The sequence below is a fragment of the Platichthys flesus genome, chromosome 10, assembly GCF_949316205.1.
Source record: "Platichthys flesus chromosome 10, fPlaFle2.1, whole genome shotgun sequence".
In the NCBI taxonomy this organism is placed as follows: Eukaryota; Metazoa; Chordata; class Actinopteri; order Pleuronectiformes; family Pleuronectidae; genus Platichthys; species Platichthys flesus.
In genome coordinates, this window is record NC_084954.1 from 11675280 (window position 1) to 11699545 (window position 24266).

General features: G+C 42.4%; 1 protein-coding gene across 3 annotated transcripts in view; it reads left to right on the forward strand.

The window, feature by feature from the left end:
* evla (Enah/Vasp-like a) overlaps positions 1–23953 on the forward strand; it is a 35594-nt gene extending 11641 nt beyond the window's left edge. For 2 of the 3 annotated variants that reach the window (XM_062397641.1, XM_062397640.1), the window contains exons 2-14: positions 9381–9549; positions 10319–10499; positions 15837–15894; positions 16412–16473; positions 17437–18375; positions 20183–20427; positions 21037–21152; positions 21355–21382; positions 21552–21591; positions 21956–22016; positions 22310–22367; positions 22475–22532; positions 22756–23953. In XM_062397641.1, the coding sequence (XP_062253625.1) occupies positions 9381–9549; positions 10319–10499; positions 15837–15894; positions 16412–16473; positions 17437–18375; positions 20183–20427; positions 21037–21152; positions 21355–21382; positions 21552–21591; positions 21956–22016; positions 22310–22367; positions 22475–22532; positions 22756–22793 (2053 nt within the window). In that variant the 3' untranslated portion in view covers positions 22794–23953. Of the gene's footprint in view, positions 1–9380; positions 9550–10318; positions 10500–11619; positions 11829–15836; positions 15895–16411; positions 16474–17436; positions 18376–20182; positions 20428–21036; positions 21153–21354; positions 21383–21551; positions 21592–21955; positions 22017–22309; positions 22368–22474; positions 22533–22755 lie in introns of those variants that run through there. The other variant, XM_062397642.1, reaches the window with a different exon arrangement.
* The last annotated feature ends 313 nt before the right edge of the window (positions 23954–24266 follow it).

The window sequence follows — 24266 nt, forward strand, 5'->3', positions numbered from 1 at the left end:
TAAAGATCCAATGGCTTTATCTTCGAAGATAATGCGTTGGTTGTTACGGCTAAAATGAATCCAGAATGACAAACACTGTGTTCAGTGAAAGCAGTGAACTGGTGTAGACATTTGAGTAATTGCGGCAGAAAGCAGATGTGAGGTGGAGTCAGGCTTTTGCCTTAGGTGCACAACCAACGTGCTTCAATCAATCCACGAATCTGCCTTAGAATATAATAATAATTATGGTGGGACCCAGGATATTTTCTGTAGTTTACCCAGTTACAGATGTTTCTTAAATGTATGCTAACTATTGGCATCTGCTGCTAAGTGGCTTCACACAGTTACATAGCGACCACAGAGAGCGTGGCTAAGACGTAAGCTATACTCACTGAGACATTAACTTTGATACAAGGGGGATGCAGGGCCTCGCTTAATTGATGGGATATTTTTTCATATTAGAAAACAGCTAAATTTAAAGAAATAATTTTTGAATTTTGGGAAATGTGTCTAACTGCTTTCTAGGATGGAGCCCAATGTTTTTACGGTAAGCTACAATCCAGTTAGCTTAGTTTAGCTGACTTTAAAGACATGGAGACATGGAGAAAAGTGACGAAGAGCGGTGAATTCTTGGAGTTCTCCTAGATACAGTATTTATCGACACAAAAAGAATGGTATCAATCTTTCCATCTTCAAGAAAGTGTATTTCCCCAAAATGTATTTTTAACTTTAGAAAATGTCCAAGCTTGGCCAATAAAGGCTTAACAGTATTTTTTTTATACAAGCCATTAGATATCAAGTGTAAACTACGGTTCTAATTGCATTTGTCAAAGCAAAATAATCCATCACAGTGCCCACAGGAAGGCTGAGTTTTTCACTCAGGTTTCTTCTTTGGGACTTGTGTAGTTCTGGTGGTGGTTTTGTTTTCTCAGTTCAACATACTCGTAGCTTCATAAGGCCCTGGAACAGCAGTGTTTTTAGCTAAATGCTAATCTGGCAACATGCTCCCAAAAACAGTGCTAGCCTGTAAGGGTTCAGCACGTATGTTTACCTCGTCTGCCATCAGAAAGTACTGCTTGAGCTAATTTTAATGTTTAACAGATGGTGGCGCAAGAGAAAAGGTCAATGACCCCATCAGTTTTTACAAGGAAATGTTAACATGTGTAGGAAGTACTCTGTGGTTCTTCTTGACCATAAACAAAAATGGACGACATGACAGCTCCCCAAGCCAAAACATATTGTTCACCCCCTGGTGGATAGCTGGAGGATAGATCAGAGACCTTGCCTCCTCCATGTTAGTGGAGCCTGGATCAAAGTTTTGGAGAGACTAACCAACATTACCATCCAACATGATTGAGAAGATTTTAATATGATATCTAGATAGTAAAGGGATATCAAAGATAATAGCTATATATGGCTGTGTCTGACTGTTCTTTAGATTTAATGACCACGTTCCTTCTTGGCAGCATCGTTGCAACACAAGCTGCAACAATCCTTGGAATCTGGCATCCGTCGCATATCTCGCTGTTTCTTTGAGAGAAGCTAAACACGCTTTGTTTGCTCACTTACAAATGACCAGGCTTCACACAGTTTCTCAGTGGTAAAGTTGCTGTGTGCTTTTTTTAGTTCCCGCAGGCCTCCCTCCCTCCATGTGCCTGTGAATAGTACTTTCCCCGTGGAGCAGATTAGAGGTCTTGTACGAGAGTTAAGTCCTGGATAATTTAGATTTAAGACTGCAGTGAGGTAATGAGCCGCCTGCCAGGCTCTGTCTGTAATCCAGTCAGTCAGAAAGACATCTACCCTCTGTCAGACGGACCCCCACACACACCCAAAACACACACACACACACTGACGCATCCATAATGTTAATGTATACACCCCCACCCATGCTATACATGCGGCGCCCCAAAAGCCCTGCTGAACCCCGGAGTCTATAATCCTCAATGTCACCATAATAATAACAGACAACTAACTGAATCCATACACAGTAACCAATCTGTGTGTGTGCTTGCCTCTGTTGTTCTTAGCTTTCCCCTCACTAAAAATACCAGTGAGTTATTTTGGGTGTATGCATAGCATGGGTACCATAATGTTCTGTGTGTGGGTGTATAAGTATGTATTTCCTTTCCTGTTTGAGGAAAGAGTCGCAGCTCCTCACAATACAGTGTGCATTTGAATTAGGAGCTGGGTTTTATATTTCACAGTCGTCTGGTGGTTTGTTTGTCACATCTCTGCTTCTGTCCAGCATAAACACAAACAGGATGGATCATTTAGAACATGTTTATTTTACTGACTTAACTCTATGAAGTTGACATAGTTTGGTTTCTCTCACCAATCAGGAAATTCTTCAGAATATTCCTCTTTTGAGATAAACACCGTCTACCTGAAGATGACATTACTTGTGACCAAGGAGTGGACCAATTGTCAGGTGTGAAAACGCCCTCAAACCTCCTCAGTTGATTTCAAATCCCTCCTTGACTCTGACTGTAAAGCTGATTTCAGACATGCCCTGAACTCTGCAACCTCCATATTTTCTCCACAGGATGTGCATGTGTGAATGCAAATGACTGAGTGGGAGCTGCCACACCTGGCCCCCCGAGTATACAGTATATGTCGAAATTCAGGAGAATTTGAAACTGCTGGATTCACTGAGTGAGACACAGATGAAGATGTGATGAGAGTTTGTGGTGATATGAGCGTTAAAAAACATCACGTGATCTCCGCAGTAGAATTAATACGACACATCCTGCCTCTGCCGGCTGCTCCACTTCTTGCCTAAACAATGCGATGGATTTGTTACTGTTGTGAACGCGTCCGTGCAGAGATCCCGCCGCGTTTGTGAAGTCCGGACCCAATTGCCCGGACCTAACGGCTTAAGTTACCAAACAAACAGGGATGTATGAAGATGTGTAATTATCTTTCCTGCTGCAAAAGGAAACTAGCTGGTTAATTAGCATGAAATAAACAGATTAATTAGATAAATTAAGTTGTCACCAGCTGAGCCGATCAACTGCTGCCCCCATAATATGCAACACATGATCAGGGGTAACTACTCAGATTATCTGCGTTTATCAGATTGTCTTTTTTCATTATTAGACTCACATTACATGGTAGTCGATATGTGTTTCGTAAATTAATTGCATTTGTCCTTTTAAGCCTTTTAGTAGGGTTTTTAACGTTTGGTTTTCATCACAGAAATAACGACCCAACAAATCTAAACTGCTTTCGTGAGGGCGCCCTCCTCTCTGAACCGACAACACTATAAAACAACCCCTGCAACAAAAAGCTAATGGCCATGATATTAGAAGCTCTGCCCTCAGGTGCTGCCCAGAGAGAGCGCCTCGTACTCCCCACAACCCCGACCGCCTCCCACAGTATATCAAGGAAACACTTTCCCACCCTCTCACAGAAACATGGTATGATGCTCCTAATACACACTCATGTGTACAACATGGTATATTGTGCAGTGGATCAGGTTCAGGCATCGTTTCTTCTTTCTGCTAATGGACGGGCCTAGAAGGAACAAAACACAGCCATGATGCTCTCAAATTGTGCATGTATGGGATTTATGTGTAGGGGGGGAGAGAGGGGGCCACATATGTCCAACCATGTGTGCAGCGAAGTGCTTGGCTTAATTCAAAGGCCTGGGAATGTGGCCTCCTTTTCACCACTCGCCGATGTGTGGCAGGAGCCTTCATATCCTCTCTGCTCTTGATTTTCATCTCTTTCTCGCTCCCTTTTCTGTCCTTTTTTTCCTCCTCACCCTTCTCATGCTGCCGTTTTGAGGTTAATATTACTGAGACTCCGCCGAGAAATCTGCTTAGTCCAGCAAAAACAAGGTGAAATGCTCAGACGGGGGCTGGCGGCCAGATCAAGTCAAGTTGATCCTTTTTCCAGGAAATAAGCAGACTTGTACTCTAAACTCAGATTCTTTGCCAGCACATATATATTGTCAGCCAATGGCAAAAAAGACAGGCTTTAAAAAATATTTGTGTTCATCTTATTAGTGTGTCGATGTGGTGTGCGAAGCGTACAGTATTTCGTTTCTTATTCATGAGCTGGCAGTGGGGAACTGCTAATGCATTATTAAAGATAGTATATAGAATGTATAAGAGGGAATACAAGGAGGCTGAAACTCTCAGATGACTTGAACGACCTAAAGTGGGAAACTGCTCAAATGATCAGTCAGCTCTAGGTCATACAGGAGCATTCAGGACCTTTTATTAAACTACTTAGAGTTGCTATAACCTATTTATTTATATAGACAGTGGATCATAGGACTACTTTCATTTTAAAGAGGGTTACATATAAGCAAAGATGGAAGGAAAGGAATACTGCACCAGCCTTCACCAACTGGCCATATCAACTTTACACAATCACTACAATGGTAGTGAATAGAGCATAAACCTCAACCAAGGCCCAACAGTCCCTTCAAATTCAGTCAGCTGCACCAAAATCCCAGCTCGACCCGTCTGAATGTAGAAGTGTCTCTGGGCCAGACACTGGATCCCAGATTGTTCCTGACGACTGTGGCGACAGCGTGTGAATGAGTTGCATGACTGAGAGACAAAGCCTTAAATACATATAGAAGAGTGTTAACTGCACTGTAAAGTATTGTGAGGGGTTGTTACTTCTAGGAAAGCACTACATACTGTGAATGCAGGCCATTTACCTTATTGCCCTAACATAGTCATACATAAGTCTTCTAAGTATTGAAGTCATTTTTTTGTGTATGAATTATTCCCTAAGAAAATACCCTACACATTTTTTCTTTCGTTTGATTTCTCTGATATATCGTAAAATCGTCTTCACTGTTGCTGGAGTCTGACTTTCGTTTCTTCCTGATCTCAAAATCAGTTTGATTCATCGTGTTATTTTAATGTCACTGATTGCGATCGTCACATTTCTGACCTTTTTCACATTATGCCTGTGCTGCCTTCATCACAGATCCAGTCACTCCGTGTCCTATGCCTCTCTTCGTCCTTCTACTCCATCACACATGAGTCAAACATTTGAGCTGGATTTTTTCTTGTTAAGTTGGTCGATGCAGCTGTGATGTTAAACAGCTCTCATGTGCCCGACTGGGCCTTGTCTGACCCTGAGTCATGTGATGTAGAGAGAATTCACGACCGTCTGTAACTGGTTCATACAAAAAGGCATTGTCAGAAGTATTGAAAGTAGCCGAGGGGCTCTGTGAAGTTCAGTGCTCGTGCAAAGGAACTAGATAACAGAAATCTGTCATCATGTGTTGATTGAGCAACACACTGTATATAAAGAACCAGCAGACGAGACATTCTTTATTTCTGCCCGCTTGATGGGAAGTGAAACCTTCAGCATTCGTGTTTGAGGGGCTACAAACCCCTGACCCAAACTGCTCCAGAAATAGGGCCTGTTTTTGTAAGAGGATCCATCAGTGAGACACAGACAGCCCCCCTCTCTTTTCCCAATGAGACTCTGGTGGTCTGTTGGGTATCTGAAGTGCAGAGAGGTGTCCGTCTAACTTTTGCAGAGATGTAAGAAACATTATGTCTGTCGTTATCCCAAAGGAGCTTCACCTCAAATATAGAGGCAGTGAAGTTTTCAGTCTTATGTGTCGTCCTTCTTGGTTCATCAGTGACGACATTCACTATAACTTCCCACTGAGAAGGATACATATTGCTATTGGTTTTTCTTAACCTTGAAATATATTATTGAGACTATTGCAAAGCCCCATCTTAATATGCCTGCTAGGAAAAGGCTGCTGGACTCTGAAGCTGCGCGCCTGCTGCCACACAAAGATCTGCTGGCCTGTTTATTCAAAGTTCAGTGAAGATCAATCTAACACACAGAGTCCCGAACTGGAGAATCAGTTGCTGTTGTTGTAAGCACAATTTTTTAATGATCCACAAAGTCACTGCTGGGGCCCTGTTCATGTAAAGTTTATTAATATTGGACATATCACATTTCAAAACCTAACCAAAGTCAACACTGCACATTCAAAGGGTTCAAGAGTGGAGGCGATAAGATGAACAGTTTTCAAGATATGTGAACCACAGACAGAGAGAGATTTCTGGATTTAGAAGATGATAACAGTTGTGTTAGGTTAAGTTTGAATGTTTTGCGTCCGTGTCAAACAGGGTTTTATATTTCGTTTGTAGTGTGTTGATGGATTTGGATCCTGTGCTATTTTTAAATGGATTTGAGGAATGTCACATTCGCATCTGTTTGTCTTAATGACAAATGCGTTTCCTGTTTAACTTTGAACTTCCTGTTGGTCTGTGGATGGAGGAAATTTATTCTGTAACCTTTATTCTTTGGTCTTGGTTTTCCCATCCAAGCCTGGGACTAAATCCAACAAGAAGGTCACTCAGAAAACTCAAACCTCCACCAAGGACTCACATGCCTGTATGGAACCACATTAGGGTTGCATACCAACACAATCCAATTAACATGCCTCATTTATTTCAGCAAAATCCACGATTTATTCTGTGATGAATCAATGAAATTGTTATGCAAAGACAGTGAAAACAAATCCTGCATCCGGACCTGCACCAATGCTTTCTTTCCTTTTCCTGTAATCCCACTAACAAATAGACAATCAAAACGAGATGAAAACATTCGCTCCTCGCTGGAGGAAATTAATCCCTTTTGATTCTGCAGTTTAATTATAAATCAGAAGCATTTTCATACATTTGTGATTTTGACAACTTCATGTATGTTGTTGCTGGTTAACTCAACAACAGTTGTGCAGCGAGGAGTGATGGGTATTTGACAGAGGGAGGGTGGTTGTAATGGTGGGCGTTGTTTCTGAAATCCATCTGTCAAGAAGGCTTCAAAGCGACGAGATGTACTGTGCAGTTTATATTGAGACTTTCTAACATTGTTATGTGGAATTAAACATCTGTCAACAGCTGTCGAGAGATTCTAAGGATGAAATGATTTTCAGCTGAAAGATTTCACCTTTCACCAAACAATGTTGATGTCTGGTTATTATGTCAGATTTTAAAACTTGACTTATAAAATATATTTTCAAAAAATCCATGCAGAATGCACTTAGAAGCTCACATCAGCCCCAGTCTGCAGCCCCTTGTTAGGACCTCTTCTATTAAACATCCATTAAGTGTAGAAGAATGAGACGCAGGGTGGATGTGAAGCTGCTGTCTCATCACTGCTGAGTTATTTGAGGCTGCTCAGACGACCGCAGGGGAACCGGAGAGCAGACGATTGCAGGGAAGTGAGAGGAAACCGGATGAGACCAAACCGTGGGTTGGTACAGTCCGGTGGGTGGGGGGTCTCTCAGGTGTCATGTCATCTTCCTCCTGCAGAGCAGCACATCGGAAGAAAGGTTGTCGGAGGAGGGGGTAGTCACATGTTGGCATTTGAATGTTACCGGCGTCCTCAGGGCCTTGGAGACAAGAGACAAGATCATGTGTCAATTAATTTACATATCTGCTTTTGCCATTTCTATTACTATTATTTCATTTTTGTTTTTAATGTACCTATAGCAAATAACTACGAGTACAAAACTTCACTGTATAATTTCATTAATTTCAGGCCCAGTAGTCAAGACGATGGAACAATTCATTCATTCATACTCTGTAAGCACAGCGTGTGTTCTGTATTATAAAAGGTTTCCTCTGGGTGACGTCTTTTAGGGGTTCTGACGAATCTAAAACTCATCATTGCAAAATATCATTGTTTTGTAAAGTATGTTTGTTATCGTGGATTTCAAATATGACTCGAAGGAACAATTTTCTGCACTCAATAACTTACTCAAATCCTGAACTGTAACAGGAAGTATAAACTTGAGCTAAAGCTGCAACAATTAATGGAGTCATTGATTAATTTCTGTCCATCTGAACCTTTTAATCTAACCATTTAATGACGTGAGAGTACAGCAGGAAAATGTCATGAGCTGTCAGACACGAAGAAGCAGACGCAGATGAAGATGTCTACTTGGACAGAAAACAAAAGTGGATAAGGGACGATGTGCTGCAAACAAGAACATGAGAAATCTGCAGCAGAATTTATACGTCATATCCCGCCTCCTTCATACTCTTCTCGGGCACCCCCCCTCTGCTGAAAGCTCTGGAAATTCCTCTGTTGTTGTGAACGTGTCGGACCTGAACCACGTCTTGCTGCATTCTTCATATACAGGTTATGTCTGAAAAGCAGCTTTACAGTCGGCCTGCAGATATTGAAGCACTATAGTGTATTGAGAGTCACTAAGCACATTCACAAAGCATCTAGCTTTGCTTTCCTTGGCCTTCAAGGCAGCAGCCTGCTAACGTGCGTCTGAGAGTGGCTCCCAGAGGTGTCGGGGGTGAAAACCAGAGAAGCATTTAGACACTTCACAGGTTCTGTAGTTTAACTTCACCTCTGCGTGTCCATGTCGCCTCTCGGCTTTAACACCTCCAGGCACACGTGGTGCAGCAGTCATAGCTGTAGTCTCACACACGGCACATATGGCTCGATCTGTGTTATCCTGTCGGTGGTCATTTTGTGATGTGATTTGTGATGTGATAAAGCCACATGACATGAGTCCGTTGCCAAATGCATCCTTTTTATTGCTTATGTGACTTTTTTACCCAATGCGTCTGCAGCTGGTTTGCTGATCAAACACTTTTTGGCTTTTTTACACACTTTATCATTACCCGACACGTCATGCACACCCTCCTGTACACGCTTCTTCTTGTGCTGTATAAAGATGCCACCGCACCACAGTAAAGGGGGATTTACCAGGGTGGAGCTTTAGGTTGACGTCCTGTTTATAGCTTTTAAAAATGGCAACACGCGCTCTCGTCAGTATGCACAGGCTGCTACATTCCGGCAGTATGCGTGTGTTTATGTTGCAGTGGTCACTTGTAGTGCTATCTGAAGAAAGGTGTGGCTTCCCTCAGCTCACCAGATAATTACACCCTAACTCTGTTTTATTAATACAAATCCATTGATCACATTTTAGGGGTAAGAGAGTGCAGTGAGGCATCTCTATAATCCAATATGCTCAACTATTAAAGGAGCCGCCCAATCACACCCCCTTTCCAGTTATTTTCTCTTCCGTTCGCTTTTATCTCTTGACTTAGCTTCTCGTGAAGGACTTCTTTCATTATTTCTTTTTTCAGTCTTAATGAAGTTGTAGGAGCTTTGAATGATTTTTTCCTTCACTAAATCTATTGTCCAGCACCCGGTATAAAAATAGAATGAATACCTTCAACATCTTCTCGGCAAGGACACTTGAAATGTTGTTGTTGAATGATGATATAATTATCTATATTCTTGTGAAAACCTTTGTTACAAAACACTCAATTCCCATTTATGCCGGATTAAAGAACCGGTATATAAGATCAACTGGCTCTCGATACCGCCACATCCAGCAGAATAATGTTAACACCGTTTTTCTTTGTCCCTCTTTCTGTCTCCAGTGAACAGAGTATCTGCCAGGCGCGGGCCTCGGTCATGGTCTACGATGATGCCAGTAAGAAGTGGGTGCCCATTAAGCCCGGGCAGCAGGGCTTCAGTCGCATCAACATCTACCACAACACTGCCAACAACACCTTCCGAGTGGTGGGCGTCAAACTGCAGGACCAGCAGGTGAGAGACTCAATCAAAAGGATCAATATAACAAACTCTGGTTATTGTTTAGTTGTCATTCTCATATAATCTCAACACTCCTTCCTCAGATAAATTTTTGTAATCTTTCATCACAAAAGACATTTAGATATCATTAAATCACAAGAGAAGAAAAAATCCGGGCTTCTTGGACAAACAACTTTAGTCTCTAGTTAACCTAACCCCAATTATCATGTCTTTGGACATTGGGGGCTCGGCCTAACAGGGATTTGAACCAAGAACCTTCTTGCTGTGGCACGACAAGAGTTTTTACAGTTGAATAAAATGAACAGCCGTGCCCTGATTCGACATACAGCATGATGTGAGGCCCTTTTTTGTGTTTAGTGCAGATGTTTGTTTGTTTCTCTTATTTAATGGAGGAATTTTAGTTTAATATGATTTAATTATGATTCCTCAGTAAAGAGAGTCAACCCTTCTCTGAGACAACTGAAAAAGATCTTGCATTTATTTAAAGAAAATCGTAGAATTATTGTAGCGAGAGTTTGTTCTTATTTATCCTCATCCATCACCACACTGGTTCTGTTGGGGTTATAAAACCATCAGTGAGGCAGATGGACACTGTAGTCAAATCTCCAATCATCTGTTAAATTGTGAGGGAGAAAGAAAAACAAGAATCTCCTTCTCGTCCTTCGACACCAGCTGATGATGAACATTGAGAGAAATTGTTGTTAAGTCTGCAGCAACTTGTCGTCTTTGACTTCACAGCATCTCATGCTCTCTTGCCTTAAAGGTGGTGATCAACTACTCCATAGTGAAGGGCCTGAAATACAATCAGGCCACTCCGACCTTCCATCAGTGGCGTGATGCTCGCCAGGTCTATGGGCTGAACTTTGCCAGTAAGGAGGAGGCCACCACCTTCTCCAATGCCATGCTGTTCGCCCTCAATGTCCTCAGCTCACCTGACGGCGGAGGTAAGGATTCATGACGTATATAGAATAAATTCATCTTACATAATTTGAATTCCCACCTCCAACCATTCTTTAATCCATTCGTAAAAAATTCACTCCATGATCAATATTTTCCACGAGTGGCTAATACCCTGGTTTGTGTTGGACTCTCTGTCGGGCCATGAAGTTGTTCTAAGACATTCTCTGAATGTTTCAGTGAGTCATGTTTTATCTTCATGGAGAAATGGTGGGGGGGAGACTCTGTGATGTTTGTGTTTGGAATGTCAGATGGATTTCACATCAAATTACGACCTCTAATCTGTGAGCAATACAAATCTATTTTTAATAACAAAACAATGTTTCTACATAGTTCGACTATGTAGAAACTGAACAGTTCTTCATAAAACTCAACTTTTTAAAGACAATGAAAAAAAAATGTAATAGACAACAGTAGCATAAGGAGGATGATTGACAATACCACATTCAAGTGTCACACAATAATCTAAACTGTTGATTATATGTACACATGTAGCTGCAATGTTCAAAGCCAAAGTTTCATAGGACTGAACAAAGCTGTACTGCCCTCTGCTGGTTCATGACACGAATTGCAGATGTGCTCTAGAATTCAGACAGATATTGTGGCTGGTTGCTAAGTGGAAAGTTGTTATTTTATCCTCATTTAAAGGTTTGTTTTCACATGTTCACCTCCAGTCAACAGCTGATGGAGACAAAAAGGAAATGAGTGGAGAGAGAGAAGGGCGTCAAAGCCGTTGGATTGCATCTCGTGTTTTCCCCATTTACAGCTTCACTGTTTCATTACCACCCATAGCATTTTAAAGTAAAACATAAAACTGTCTAAAGCATGGAAGAAGCGTTATTATAGTTGTAGTCAACTCAGCAGTTTTAAATTTTTTTTATGAGCTTTATACATGATCACACCTGAGCTGTATTAGAAGTTGACGTCACGCATACTCTAAGAGTTTATTTAATAGCTTCTAAGCAGCTCTGGTTACGAGCCACTTATAAGTTTTGTATTTAACTGAGTGTCATCCCATCCCATCCTTGTGACTCTTGGCTAAAATATCCCATAAGGAGCCTTGATGTCGTGGCCCACTGCGCTCACATGGCAGCATGATGGGCCTGGTCCTGCAGGGGAAAAGTGTGTCTGTGTGAGGAAAAGTTTCTCGTTGACGTCTTGATTATTTCCGGTCCTTACAGTACTGATAACAAAAAGGATTTGGAAACATCACTGGTACGTTGGTTGGATACTTAAGGGAGAGTTTCTCACTATGTTGACCCCAGAGATTTCCCCTGGTGTCCTCAGGCGGGTTTCTTCAGCCATCATCACCCTCAGTAAGTGTTGTGCTGTAGAGGGAAGTTGTAATGCACGTTTGCAATGGTAACAAGCTGTCGGCTAACAGAGGGAAGTTGAGCTTCAACTATTTTTTTAAAATGAAAAAGAAATTAACAGAACAATAATCTATAGAGCATTTAATGCTTTCATTTGCCATCAATTTTAAACTGAACAACTTTGAGTTTTGGACTCAAGAAATGAGATATTAGAAGGCACCTTGTGCTCTGGGAAGTTTTGATGTTTTTCTCTTCACTATTTATTTTGACATATACTTGTCTACACATTTAAAAAAGAAAAATGAGGCTGTTGAGTAAGACATTCATTACATAACTTATACTTTCTAAACTCACATTGGCCTGTAAAAAGTTTATCGACAGAGAGATTTAGTATTGAAGTATTGAAAACTTCAAAAGAAGGGGCTTTTGTTATGTTTTTAAGGATTTTTGGCAGTTCATGTTGAATAAACTGGAAACCTTCACCACTGGATAAACTCAGAAAATGTGAGGAGATCATTCAGAAGAGTGCAAATCAAGGTACCATTGAGGGAAGGCGTAAAATCTGTCTGTTTCTGTGTGCTTCAACTTTTAAGGAGGCTGATGTTTGTCATTAATCATCTACTGAAAGAATATTCCTGGAGTACATCAGTGAGGGATAATGGATTTCTCTTTGATTTCATTGAGACGGCTCACATATGCACAGTGGTCTCCTGAGATAAAAGACTTACAAGTCTGATCAGGTCTTGTCGTCACCTGAGCTTCCTGTTCTTCTCTGACCTTCCCCGTGGCAACAGCAGAGCACCTCTAGTCACCATGATAGCAGTAGATACACACACACACACACACACATATGCATGGATTCACATTACGCACAGCAGCACTGTGAAACAGGGTGTTAATTATCTCCTTCACATGAGCCTCATTAACGTCTGCAGATGGTTTGTGACGTGTTAATAAAAAGCCTTGGGATATGTTTGAACACTGAATCCCTGCAGTCTGGAGCAGAGTCATCGGATGTTCTCACTGCATCATGGAAATTTATATTCCTATAGAGTCTCTGCAACAAAATGTAAAGAACAGTATTGTGCCAATGTTGAGGAGTGGGCCTGTCATTACAAAGCCTGCAGTGTCAGACACATTCACCTATCAACTCCCTCTTAGCACCTTATTCACAGTGATCTAAAAACTTAATTTAGAACTGCGGATACTTATTAAGCAGGATCTCTGCAGGGTCTAAAAAAAGTCTTAAATTCAACAATCGGAATTTTACTCCTTAAAATTATTGAATGCATTACATTTAAGAGACTAAGTCTTATGTTCAGGTTGGTCTCAAGTGTTTTTTAATGGAAATAATGAAGGATTCTCTGATTTAAGGTCTTCAGATGTAAATATTTTCTGGTTTATTTGCTAATCTAATGACAAAAAAAGGGAATATATTTGTTTTGTGGACCAATCAAGACATTTGCAGAGGCCATCTCAGGGTTTTGGGAAACATAGTTCCACATGTTTTACCATTTTCTTACATTAATGATGATCAACAGATTAATTGACAATGAAAATAATCGTTCATTTCAGCTCTCGTCTCCATTTGTTGTAGTTCTTTCTCAGCGATACAGATAAAAGCTATAATAAAACTACAAACGTCCCTGTCAGAATTGATCTCAGTACACTGTGGCTGTGGGAAAGACTATGGATACCTACTGTCTCTGTAGAGATTACATGGTGTTTCTCTACTATGCTACTTCACCTTATCTTCAAATTAGGGACTCTGATATTCCTTCCTATCCGTCATACATGACATACATCTTAAATATAATAAGACCCCAATCAAAGCAAAAAATATACATCACTTCAGACGTGTCTCTTTTTGCAGAGAGAGCTTTTGTTGTTTTTAACCCTCTGAATATTTGCTAAATTTAGTGTGCAGCCTCGGCAGCAGGGCACATAATTACCATGAGCTAACGAGCAGAGTTCTGGGGGGTGTCGGGGGGCGAGGAGGAAAAGGACGTCTTCCAGGCATCGCTTCTTTTACTCTGGAGCACAACAAAAGTAACCCAGCAACCGGGTCAAAGCCAGGGCAGAGTGCAAGTCCGTCATCATCAGCAAGTGAAGCCAACATTTTTGCAACCTCCGTCACTCACTGCCTGATGACAGGTGATCATCTCAACGGTTCGGTGCAAAAGTCAAGTTGGCTTTATGGACAGAATAGAATGTCAGCGGAAATAAAAGATTAAGCCTAACACAAGAGAAAAATAAAGAAATTACAGGAGGTGGAATCCAAGTTTGATCTGTCTTCTTGTGGAGACTGAAATAAAAGATTATAAAAAATAATGTAGAGAAACTAAATGACACCCTTTTTTTTTTTAATTTTTATCAGTTGAATTGTTTTATTATTATCATTTATAAAGAACTTTTAAATGAAAGCTTAGGAAAGGACTGAAGATGGAAAATATATTAAAGAGAAAGAAAAAATCTATTCAGCATAGTTCAAATCGTCTCTTTCAGTCGTCTGTGTGATCCGTACTGTAGCTCTGCCTCCGTGTTGACTGCCCCCATCGCCCCGCCCGACACCTCCATCCCGCCCCTGTCAGAGCCAACGGAAATATCACCCATGGGTGTACTGGATGACACAGTGGGCGGTGCAGTTAAATGACTGGTATTCTGGTGATATGTGATAAGTGCCCTCCCCCAGACGCAGCCCTGTTAATAGATGCCCCAGAATGGAGTCTAAAAACTCACCCCGGGGTTCGGGTGAGGAGGCGGCTGAAGACTGTCTGTAGTTGGTCAACACAGCAAAGTGCTAACCTAAGAAGGTCATATGGCTGATGTTGATTATTTAACATTCAGCAGAGGCTGTTATCGTGTTGACGTAGCGCCATGATACCGTGTTGACACAGTGACTCACACACTGATGATTCATCTTTTATTGAAAGGATTTTATGTCTCCTCATGGATTTCTTTAGAATCTGTGTGGGATCAGTTTGGTTCTGTTTTAGGAGCCGTGATCTTTTCCTGTGCAGCGTTTTTCTGTTTATCTCTCTCTCTCGCTCTCACTCTCACTCTCACTCCCTCCCTCTCCCTCTCTCGCTCTCTCTCTCTCTCTCTCTCTCTCACTCTCACTCCCTCTCTATCTCTCTCTCTGAAATCCTTTTCCTGCTGTGGTTTACAGTTGAGATACCTGTGGTTGGCAACATATTGAGCTAGTTACATTATAAGCAGATTGTTGGCTCTCGGGGGCAAAGTCACAATACCTCACATGACGCCTGCTGCTGCGTTATGACTGATGCCACTGTTTCATATGAGATGATTATCATTTCTTGGATTTGTGCCCATATTAAAATACACAAGCACATAAATTGAATCCTTTGCATTTAAGCACAAAACATATGTTTCAACAGCGTGGGATAATTACAGAGATGATAATACCTATAAGAAATAAGCAGCGATTTGAATCAACACAGCTGCTGCAGCATGTAACAAACAAAAGTAGCATATTGTACACAAAGATACACGAGGGAGGAAATTTGAGGTATTAAACCGAGGCTAAGCTGACATGTTGGTAAATCAGGTATTAGTATAAGTATAAAAATATCCCTTAGAAGGATGATGTAAGAAGAGGGAGAAAAGAATAAGGGAAGCAAAGGATGATAGAGGGAGAGGGGCAGATTAGTGTCCAGAAGATAAAGAAAGACAAGTAACGAGGAAGAAGCTGGGGGGAGAGCATCAACGCAAACAAGATGTAAAAGAACAAGGCCAGACAGGAAAAAGCAGAGGATGAAGAAGAGGAAAAAAGTTCAGTTCTGACCTTTCCCTTTGCTGCAGGTCTTCCTCATACCCTCTCGCTTTTCACGTTTACCATGTCCTGACAATACGGACAAAAATGCCCTAGAAATCATGTGTTGAAAAAAAGCTTGTGCTCTGTGCTAAAAGGAAAGTTTATTTCAGCTTCTTTAGACTATAAAAAAACTGTTGATTGATTTGAGCTTTTTTCTCTTCCCTTGTCTCTTCCAGGTCCAGTCGTCCAGCGCCAAAATGGGCCGTCCTCAGAGGAGAGTGAGGCCCAGAGGAGGTACGAGTTCCCTCAACCTTCTCTGCTGAAGACAAGAGCAGAGATGAAGAAAAACACAAACATAAAAAATATGAAAAATCACAAATGTGGATCAAAAGTGGTTTACTGTAAACAGGGTAGGGAAACCCAGTTGACGTAAATAGGTGGACTAACTATACCAGGTTTTTGCCACACACACTACGTCTTAGTTTGATCAGTTCATTGATGTAGAAATCAATCCCAAAAATGTTTTTGTAGGTACACAAACTAGTGGTCAGGACTCCTAGGGGCTCGTAAGACACAGAAAGAGGGTCACCAGATGATTTACAGAGATAAATACAATTCAAAAACACTTCTCAATATTATATTCTAGCCATAATTGTTCCAAAAGCTAAAAAATGATTTAGAGGATGAGACTGCCAACCCCAAACTAAAGCATCATGGTCATCTCTGAAGCACTGTAACCCCTACAAAACCTCTTCTTCATTTTAAAACATTTTAATGACTTTAACAACTCAGACATCCCTGTGTTTCACAGGATGATGGAGCAGCATCAGATGCAGGCGCACAAGGAGAGGGAGCGACGGACATCAGGATCAGGTGAGGCTTCAACAAACGAACCCACACCCAGCTATATGGACACACACACACGCTCTCACACACACGCTGCTCTGGAGACCGAAGGCTGCGCGGCGTCTGCTCCGAGCTACACAAACATTTCAGACAAACAGGCCAAAAAAAAATAAAAACTGCAGCACATTCAAACTATCAGTAAATGAGTATTTGCTCGCCTTTGTTTCTCTTATTTGAGAGAACCTATCAGTGCTGGGTCGGGTGAAGCACTCTGTATGTTGACAAAGCAAACAGGTGATTTTATCATGAATAAATACCAGAGATTCCAGACCCTGCATCCGTTGGCTCCGGCAGGTAAACAGGCTTCCCCAGTGTTGTTTGTGTTAGGTGTTTCCAGGCCTTCGTTTCCACCACTACTCCCCCAGTCCATGTGCCCTCGATGTTTTTTGAATCCGTGCACACGTACAAGTGTTCAAGTCTGCCTCTCAAACACACACACAGACTTTAACATCCTCTTCTGTCCCTGCTGTCAGTGGTGATATCAGTACCCCCTTCCCCCCTCTCCCCCTCTGTCCCTGCAACATGCTGCACTGCCATCTCTTTCTTCCAGCTACTGTTGGGGGGGGAAATGCCATATGCTTTTTGATCATGGCTCAGTCATGTTGCATTCTGCCGCTTGTTCTTTTTATGCTATTTTGATTATTTCTTATTTGCTGCCAGCTTCTGTTTTTTGGATTGCTCCTGATTTTCTCATCTTGCTTGGTTGATCAGTTGGTTGCTTTTCATTCTTCTCACGTTTTTCTCTTTTCTGTTTTCCTTTGTTTGTTGCCCTCCTTCGTCGTCCTCCTCTTCGTTTGCATCCTCTCTCTCTCTCTCTCTCTCTCTCTCTCTCTCTCTCTCTCTCTCTCTCTCTCTCTCTCTCTGTCTCTCTCTGTCTCTCTCTCTTTCTCTCTGTCTCTCTCTCTGTCCGTCTGTCTCTGCCCGTCACAGTCGTTTCCACTCTCCAATATAAAGTCTCCACTCCTGTCACTCACCCAGACACCCCTCCCGAGTACAGACAGTACAGAGCTAGCACACTGCCACCCTCCTATGTCCGCGTGGCCTCCTCCCCGCCCACCTCGGTCTCCTCCTCTCCGTCTCAGGAGAGAGAGGCAGGGGCTGCTAGGGACAAGGCCCAGCTCTCCTCCCAGCTCTCCACCTCGCTTGCCTCAGCTTTTTCCCCAGTCCAGGCAGGAGTGGCCACGCTGGGCCGACAGGTCCGTCAGATCCCCCTTTCTCCTCCCTCCGCAGCCCGCCACCTCCACCTCCAACAGCAGCAACAAGACCTCATGCTTCCCCCTAAACACGGCACCTGGTCCGCCTCTCATTTGCAGCAAATGTACGCCCAGATGCCCCCCTCCTGCTCCCCTCCAATCATGATGGCCATGCCTGTGAAGCAGAGCTTGCCCCCACAGCCAGTTCTCCCGATGGCTCACCCGCTACCGCCTGTGAGCACCAGGATGAAGCCCCCACCTCGTGACCCGGGCACCATGACAAGCACTCACCAACAGTACCCCCAGCACCAGCCCCACCCTCACTCCAACGGCCAGCCAGACGACCATTACTCCCCTCACTCTCAGCATCTGCCACACAACCCTCAGCTCTGCGAGGCCGCCCCCCTGCCACCTCTGATAGGTCAGCCAGCCCCAGGCCCTGCCCCCAGCCACCAGCCCCAGTACCCATCCACCTTCCACCCTCAGCAGCACCAACAGCTACAACAGCAACAACCACCACCGCAGCAGCAGGTGTACCACCACCAGGCCCAGCCCCTCACCACCACCACCTCCTCCTCCTCCTCCTCACCCCCCTCTTACACTGCAATGTCTGATGGGGGCTCGCCCAAGAAGACCCCCTCCCCCATCCCCCAGCAGGCCCCCATGGCCATCAGCAGTAAGTATCAGGAGGAGAGAGGAGGAGGAAGTCTCTCAGCAGAGGGTTGTGACGCTTGTGTGAATGTGTGTGTGAGTGGGAGCAGAACACGATAGAGACCCACACAGATGTTTGTACTTATGTTGCTTGATGACGTCTCCTCTCAGGAGTGTGAGGGTGTGAACATGACCGGACCCTCCCTACTGCACCTATAGAGCGAGACCTATAGGGCGAGATAAGTGTTATCACTGGGATAGCCTAATCCAGGCCAGAGGAATAGGAAAAACCTGTGTGGGCTTGTAGAACCTGTAAATCAAACAGTGATTAACTCATTTTGCCTTTTAGAAAATAAATAAAAGCAAAAAGGTTACAAAGTAAATATCAAAACATCAATTTAAATCATCGAAAGGCTTTCCCTATAAAAAAAATGTTTTGAGCAATGAATTAAAACTTGTAAAGTATTAATCTCGAATCTCACTGATCACTTCAGACAAGGAATTCTACAGCCTCTGGGCCTTGATGGCAAAAGCCCAGTCACCCTTGTAACTATTTTTCGACTAAATTAATAAGTATACACAGTTCCTTTAAATGCAGGTATAATAATAAAAAAAAAAAAAAAAGTTATTGACTCCTGTTCTTATTAGAAGAATCTTAAAATGAATCCTGAATTTATTTCTCCGGACACAAGAATCGGAGAGATGGGGGACGTACTTCCTGCCTGGTGCTGGTTAACATGCGAGCAGCAGTGTTCTGCACTAGCTTCTGTAAATAACTTTAGCACAAGAACATCAAGCCTTCGACTTGTCATGAAGAAAGAGCCCAGGTTACTAATAACATTAAATTAACGACGGCTCGGCTCTGTCCAGTTCTACCAGTCGGCAATGACTGTGTGTTGTGAGTCTGCGCAACAACAGGAGCCTGAAACTGACGCAGCTAAATGGAATCCAGGCATTGTTCAAATATATAGACCTTCGATCTTTCTTTTGACACGAAAGATAGAAGCAGTGCAAATTCAATATTTTGGTCCTGCCATGTTAGTAAGTGTTTTAATTTGTGAAAACATCAGAGGGAAGACAAACATCTCCTGAAAGCAGGAGGATGGGCGCAGTGCTGGCTTGTAGACTTGACCCAGAAAGAAACTGCAGGGGTTTTAAAATATGATGAGTTCCTTTAAGTTTATAGTTACTCGCCTAATTCCTCCAGGATTACGGATTATGTAAAAAAAATGCTTCAGCTCCTCGTATATTCACTTGAAATGGATTTTAACAGCCTAAAGTCACATTTAAATCTCAGTCAATAGTACCTCCAGACAGCTTTGGTTTTTTCAGTTATTAATTATGCTCTGAAAGTCATCCTGCAAAACAACCTTTGAAACATGCTTTAATTACTTAAATTCAACCCTTTGTCCCTTTTATGTCACAGTTAAATATATTCCAAAGTGTGACAGACACATTGTGCAATGGATCATAGTAAAGCTTAAGCTTAAGCTGTCTTGGATATTTTAGTTAATTAATTACTATGAGATGATTGAGCTTGAACAAACAGATAAATCAGTATATGGGGAAAGTAATGATTGCAACTTGGAAATTAGTCCAATTAATAAGTCTCTTTTAATAAGTCTCTATTTGTTTTTCACAAAATTAAACAAAATTAAATTGACTAAACAGCCAGTATCCATCTCCCAGGGGAAAACCCTGTTCTCTGAATAACCTAGCTGCCTTCAATTAGCAGCTTCCTGAGATGATGCTTTATCAATCTTCCAAAGGCGGGAAAAATGGTCAGTGCACTTATTGAGTTATTAACTGATGTGTAATTCTGCTCCTCCCAGGCCCCCCTGTCTCTGCAGGTATGCTTTCTGTGGCGCCACCGCCTTCTGCAGTTCCACCACCCATTGCTGGCCCTCCAGCACCCCCCCCTCCACCGGGTCCACCGCCCCCGATGGCAGTGCCCCCACCCATGCCCCCTCCGCTGCCCACTGGTGGAGGGCCTCCTGGGGGGCCGCCCGGGGGCCAGCAGCAACTCTCAGGACTGGCTGCAGCATTGGCTGGAGCCAAACTACGTAAAGTACATGGGGTGAGACTCCCTGGTTGAACCTCAGGAGGTTTATCCACACATGTTGGACAGCCAGCAGCCGGAGGTTTCATGTCTTTAGATTATCCGTCAGTCCGTCCCATTCCTATGAACAAGATATTTCAGCCTCAAGGGAACTTCTTCTTAAATTTGGTGCGAATGTTCAGTTTGACTCAAGGAACTCAATGAACTGCTCAAAGGTTAAAGTCACTGTGACCTCACAAAGCACATTTGTTTACTAATGAACAGAATATCTCAGGAATGCCCATAGGGAATTTCTTCAAATTAACTTGGACTCTCAGATGAACTTTTTACAATTTGCTTGTCAGAGGCTGAGTCACTTTATTTTCCCTCGGAAACGTGTTACCTCATAAAAGCCTCGAGACAATACTTTCAAATTTGCCACAACGGTTCAATTACACTCACAGATGAGCGTCTTAGATTTCAGTGTGTCAAAGGTCAGAGGTCACGGTGGCCTCATATGAGTCTGAAAAACTGCACTGGGTGACAGATGCTAATATTGATGTGGTATTTCTAGTTTTATTGAATCAGTATTTAATTCTGGAAAATGGAGACAGTAAACTGAAACTTGTTTTATCATGTGTTCCTCAGGAGGAAAGCAGTCCGCCTGGGTCTGGAGGAAAAAGTGACTCAAACCGGTCTAGTGGCGGCAGTGGTGGTGGTGGGGAGGGACTGATGCAGGAGATGAATGCCTTACTAGCTCGCAGGTCAAACAGCTACACACACACACACAGACACACACACACACACACACACACACACACACACACCTTCCCTTCACACTAGATTTCCTCTGAAACTTTTGTTCATATTTCTTATATCTCCTCCTGGTAATGATCTTTGTGTGCAAGTCAATGATTTATCTTGATGATCTCACTGTTTGCTCATGTCCACATTCTGTCCTCACAGACGGAAAGCTTCAGAGAAACCTGATGAGGTAAGTTTTTTTTATTTTAGGTCATCAGGCTTTATTATAAGTAGCGTTTAGACAAGAGTGGAATCAATGCTCTCGTCGAACTCTTCTTAAATTGAAGAAGTGTATTTTAAAGAACGTTAAAATGTTTGTCTTGTTCATGTTATCATCTGTTTATTCCTCTTTCCTGCAGGATGATTCCGGTGGTCGGGGGCCTGGTCAGAACTCAACAGGTACAGACCAATTCTTCCACCACATAATTATATATATATATATATATTTACCATATATTTATATATACAAACTGGATTTGCGACTAGATTGGCATTTAATAGAAGCCATGACTCCGCCAAGGCCCAACAGTCCCCTTATGAAACACATTTAAATTCACTAGATCTGGATTTTTATCTGGACCTTCACCAAATTTCACACACTCCTAAACACGTCAGATATTTGTTCACATCAAGATCTATGAATTCTTCTCTTAGAAATCAATGAAAAGTTGAAACACTGAAAAATTCTCATAGCGTTCGAGAAAGTGAAAAATATTTTCTGGAACCACCCCCTAATCTCATGTCTGCCTCCTCTCCTCTCTAGATGGTGTGAAGAAGCCATGGGAACGATCCAACTCTGCAGAAAAGTCCTCACTGGTGTCCAGGTCAGCAAATAAGAGGAGGAGCGAGGGGAGAAGGACAGATCGTATAATAAATCGATGATATGAAACAGACAGGGACCGTCTGGCTGTAACCATAGGGATTTATATATATATATATCTGAATGAATTGCATTCTTTGCACTTCACGCACTAGGATGTTATCAGTATTGATATAACAGGAAGAGTCCAAACTGTGGTAACTTTTAACAACAGTGCACCTCCCCTTAAATACACAGTCTTATAATAGTTTTGTGTGTGTTTGTGTGTGTGTGTGTGTGTGTTTGTGTGTGTTGCAGGGTGAGACCCATTGGCAGCACGAGTGAATCAGACACAGAGTTTGACAGGATGAAACAGGTCGGTGTAATTCTCCTCTATGTCGTTCGTGAATTTTTGATGGGTTTAGTAAACTTTAATGATTTGTACACACCCTGTAAAACTCACAGGCAGGTTTTGCTTTGCAGGAAATCTTGGACGAAGTTGTACGCGAACTGCATAAGGTGAAAGACGAAATCATAAATGGTGAGCATTGTAAAGCGATCAGTGGCTGAGCATCTAGTAGCACGCAGCCTGTTCAATCATTTATCTTTGACAGACACCAGTTTTTTTTAACCTGAATAATCATATTCAAAAATGAGCTGACATCCATTATATGAACAAACCAAATGGCCGACCCAGGCAAAGCTTCTCTTTATGCTGCAGAGTCGACATAGTCCTCCTCCTAAACGCTGTTCTTTCCTTCCAGCCATCAGACAAGAAATCGGCAGAATCAGTACGTCCTAATCTCACCTGAGCCGCAGTCGGAGGAGGAGCGAGAGGAGGAGCGAGAGGAGGACGGACATGCAGATGCACAGACACGAGGACCAAGGAATGTTCTCTCAACGTTTCTGTGAGCTTGCGATGCCACGATGCAAGTTGCAGAGATGTTGCGCCAACATTGGAGTCTGCTGGACAGCGACAAAACGGAAAGGGAAGAAAAAACGTCGACGAGCGAGAGAGGATTGACGAGAGGAGGTCATGAGAAATGGACGGATAAAGAATGACGACAGGACTGATGAACTAAACAGAGGATTGAAAGATGAACTGAAAGACAAGCGGAGGGATTGACGGACGTTAGTGCTGGGTTCGGTGTTGTGTCCTCTCTGTGCACCTACGACAGACTCAGTCAGCCCGGTGTTGCAACTCTTTGTTCTCTGTTCAGTCTTAAGAAGAAAATATTTTTTTTGTTTTCTATGTTTTTACTGTTTTATTATTTAAAAACTGTGGTGATAATGATGATGCTGTGGACGACAATGAGTATTTTAATGATATAATAGAAGGAGAAAGGAATCTTGCACACCATTTATGTCAGCCTTTTCTATTTTTATTTTATTTGTGGGGATTCGTCCGTACATATTTGATGATAAAAAGCACAATATGGGCGAAACGGTGCTGCAGACTCACCTGGCCTCAACTGGCGTATTTAAAAAAAAAAAAGGCTTTTTATGACCTTGTTCATATTGATGTTGTGTGTCCAACCTTTTCTCTCCAGAGGTAATGGAACAACATGTTAGTGTGTGAACGACAATTAGCCACTTGAATGACCTCCTCCTTCTACGTTCAACGTTTTACAAACGAGCAAACGATTCTTCTGGCGAATAATCGAATAACGCACTCTGGCTCTACAACTCCAGTGGGACTGAGGAACACGTTCGTCTCAGATGTGCGAGATCATTGAAACTTGGGGATCGTTCACAGAACAGGCCAACAACTGTAAATGTGCCACCTAGTTTTACCTAGATATAAAACCATGTAGTGCTAGGGTATCTTATTAGCCATTCTATGCTTTGTGAACCGACCAAGTATGCATGAAATCTCTATGTCGATTCGTTTATTTTATTTTATCCGGGTTGACGAAAAGAGACAAATATTTTTTTTTAAATAAAATAAACATGCAAACGGTGGTACATTTATTACAGTGGTTTGTTTCCATGAAGATTCCCCCTGTCTATATATGAGATGTTGAACTTGATAATGGTAGCAATGTGGAAAAAAACAGGGGGGGGGGGGGGCTGGCAATATGCAGATCTTGAATAGAAGTGACTGTGCAGAAAGTGACTGTTGGCCCGTGTGATGGTAGCTACATGTGTCTTTGCAGGAAGGATTCAGTTGATTAAGGGTTGTCTGCATTTTATCCACTCTGTCCGCTCTCAATACGTTCTGATTTAAAAAGCTGGAAGTAAATTCATTCAAACAGAAAACAAGACGTGTCCGACA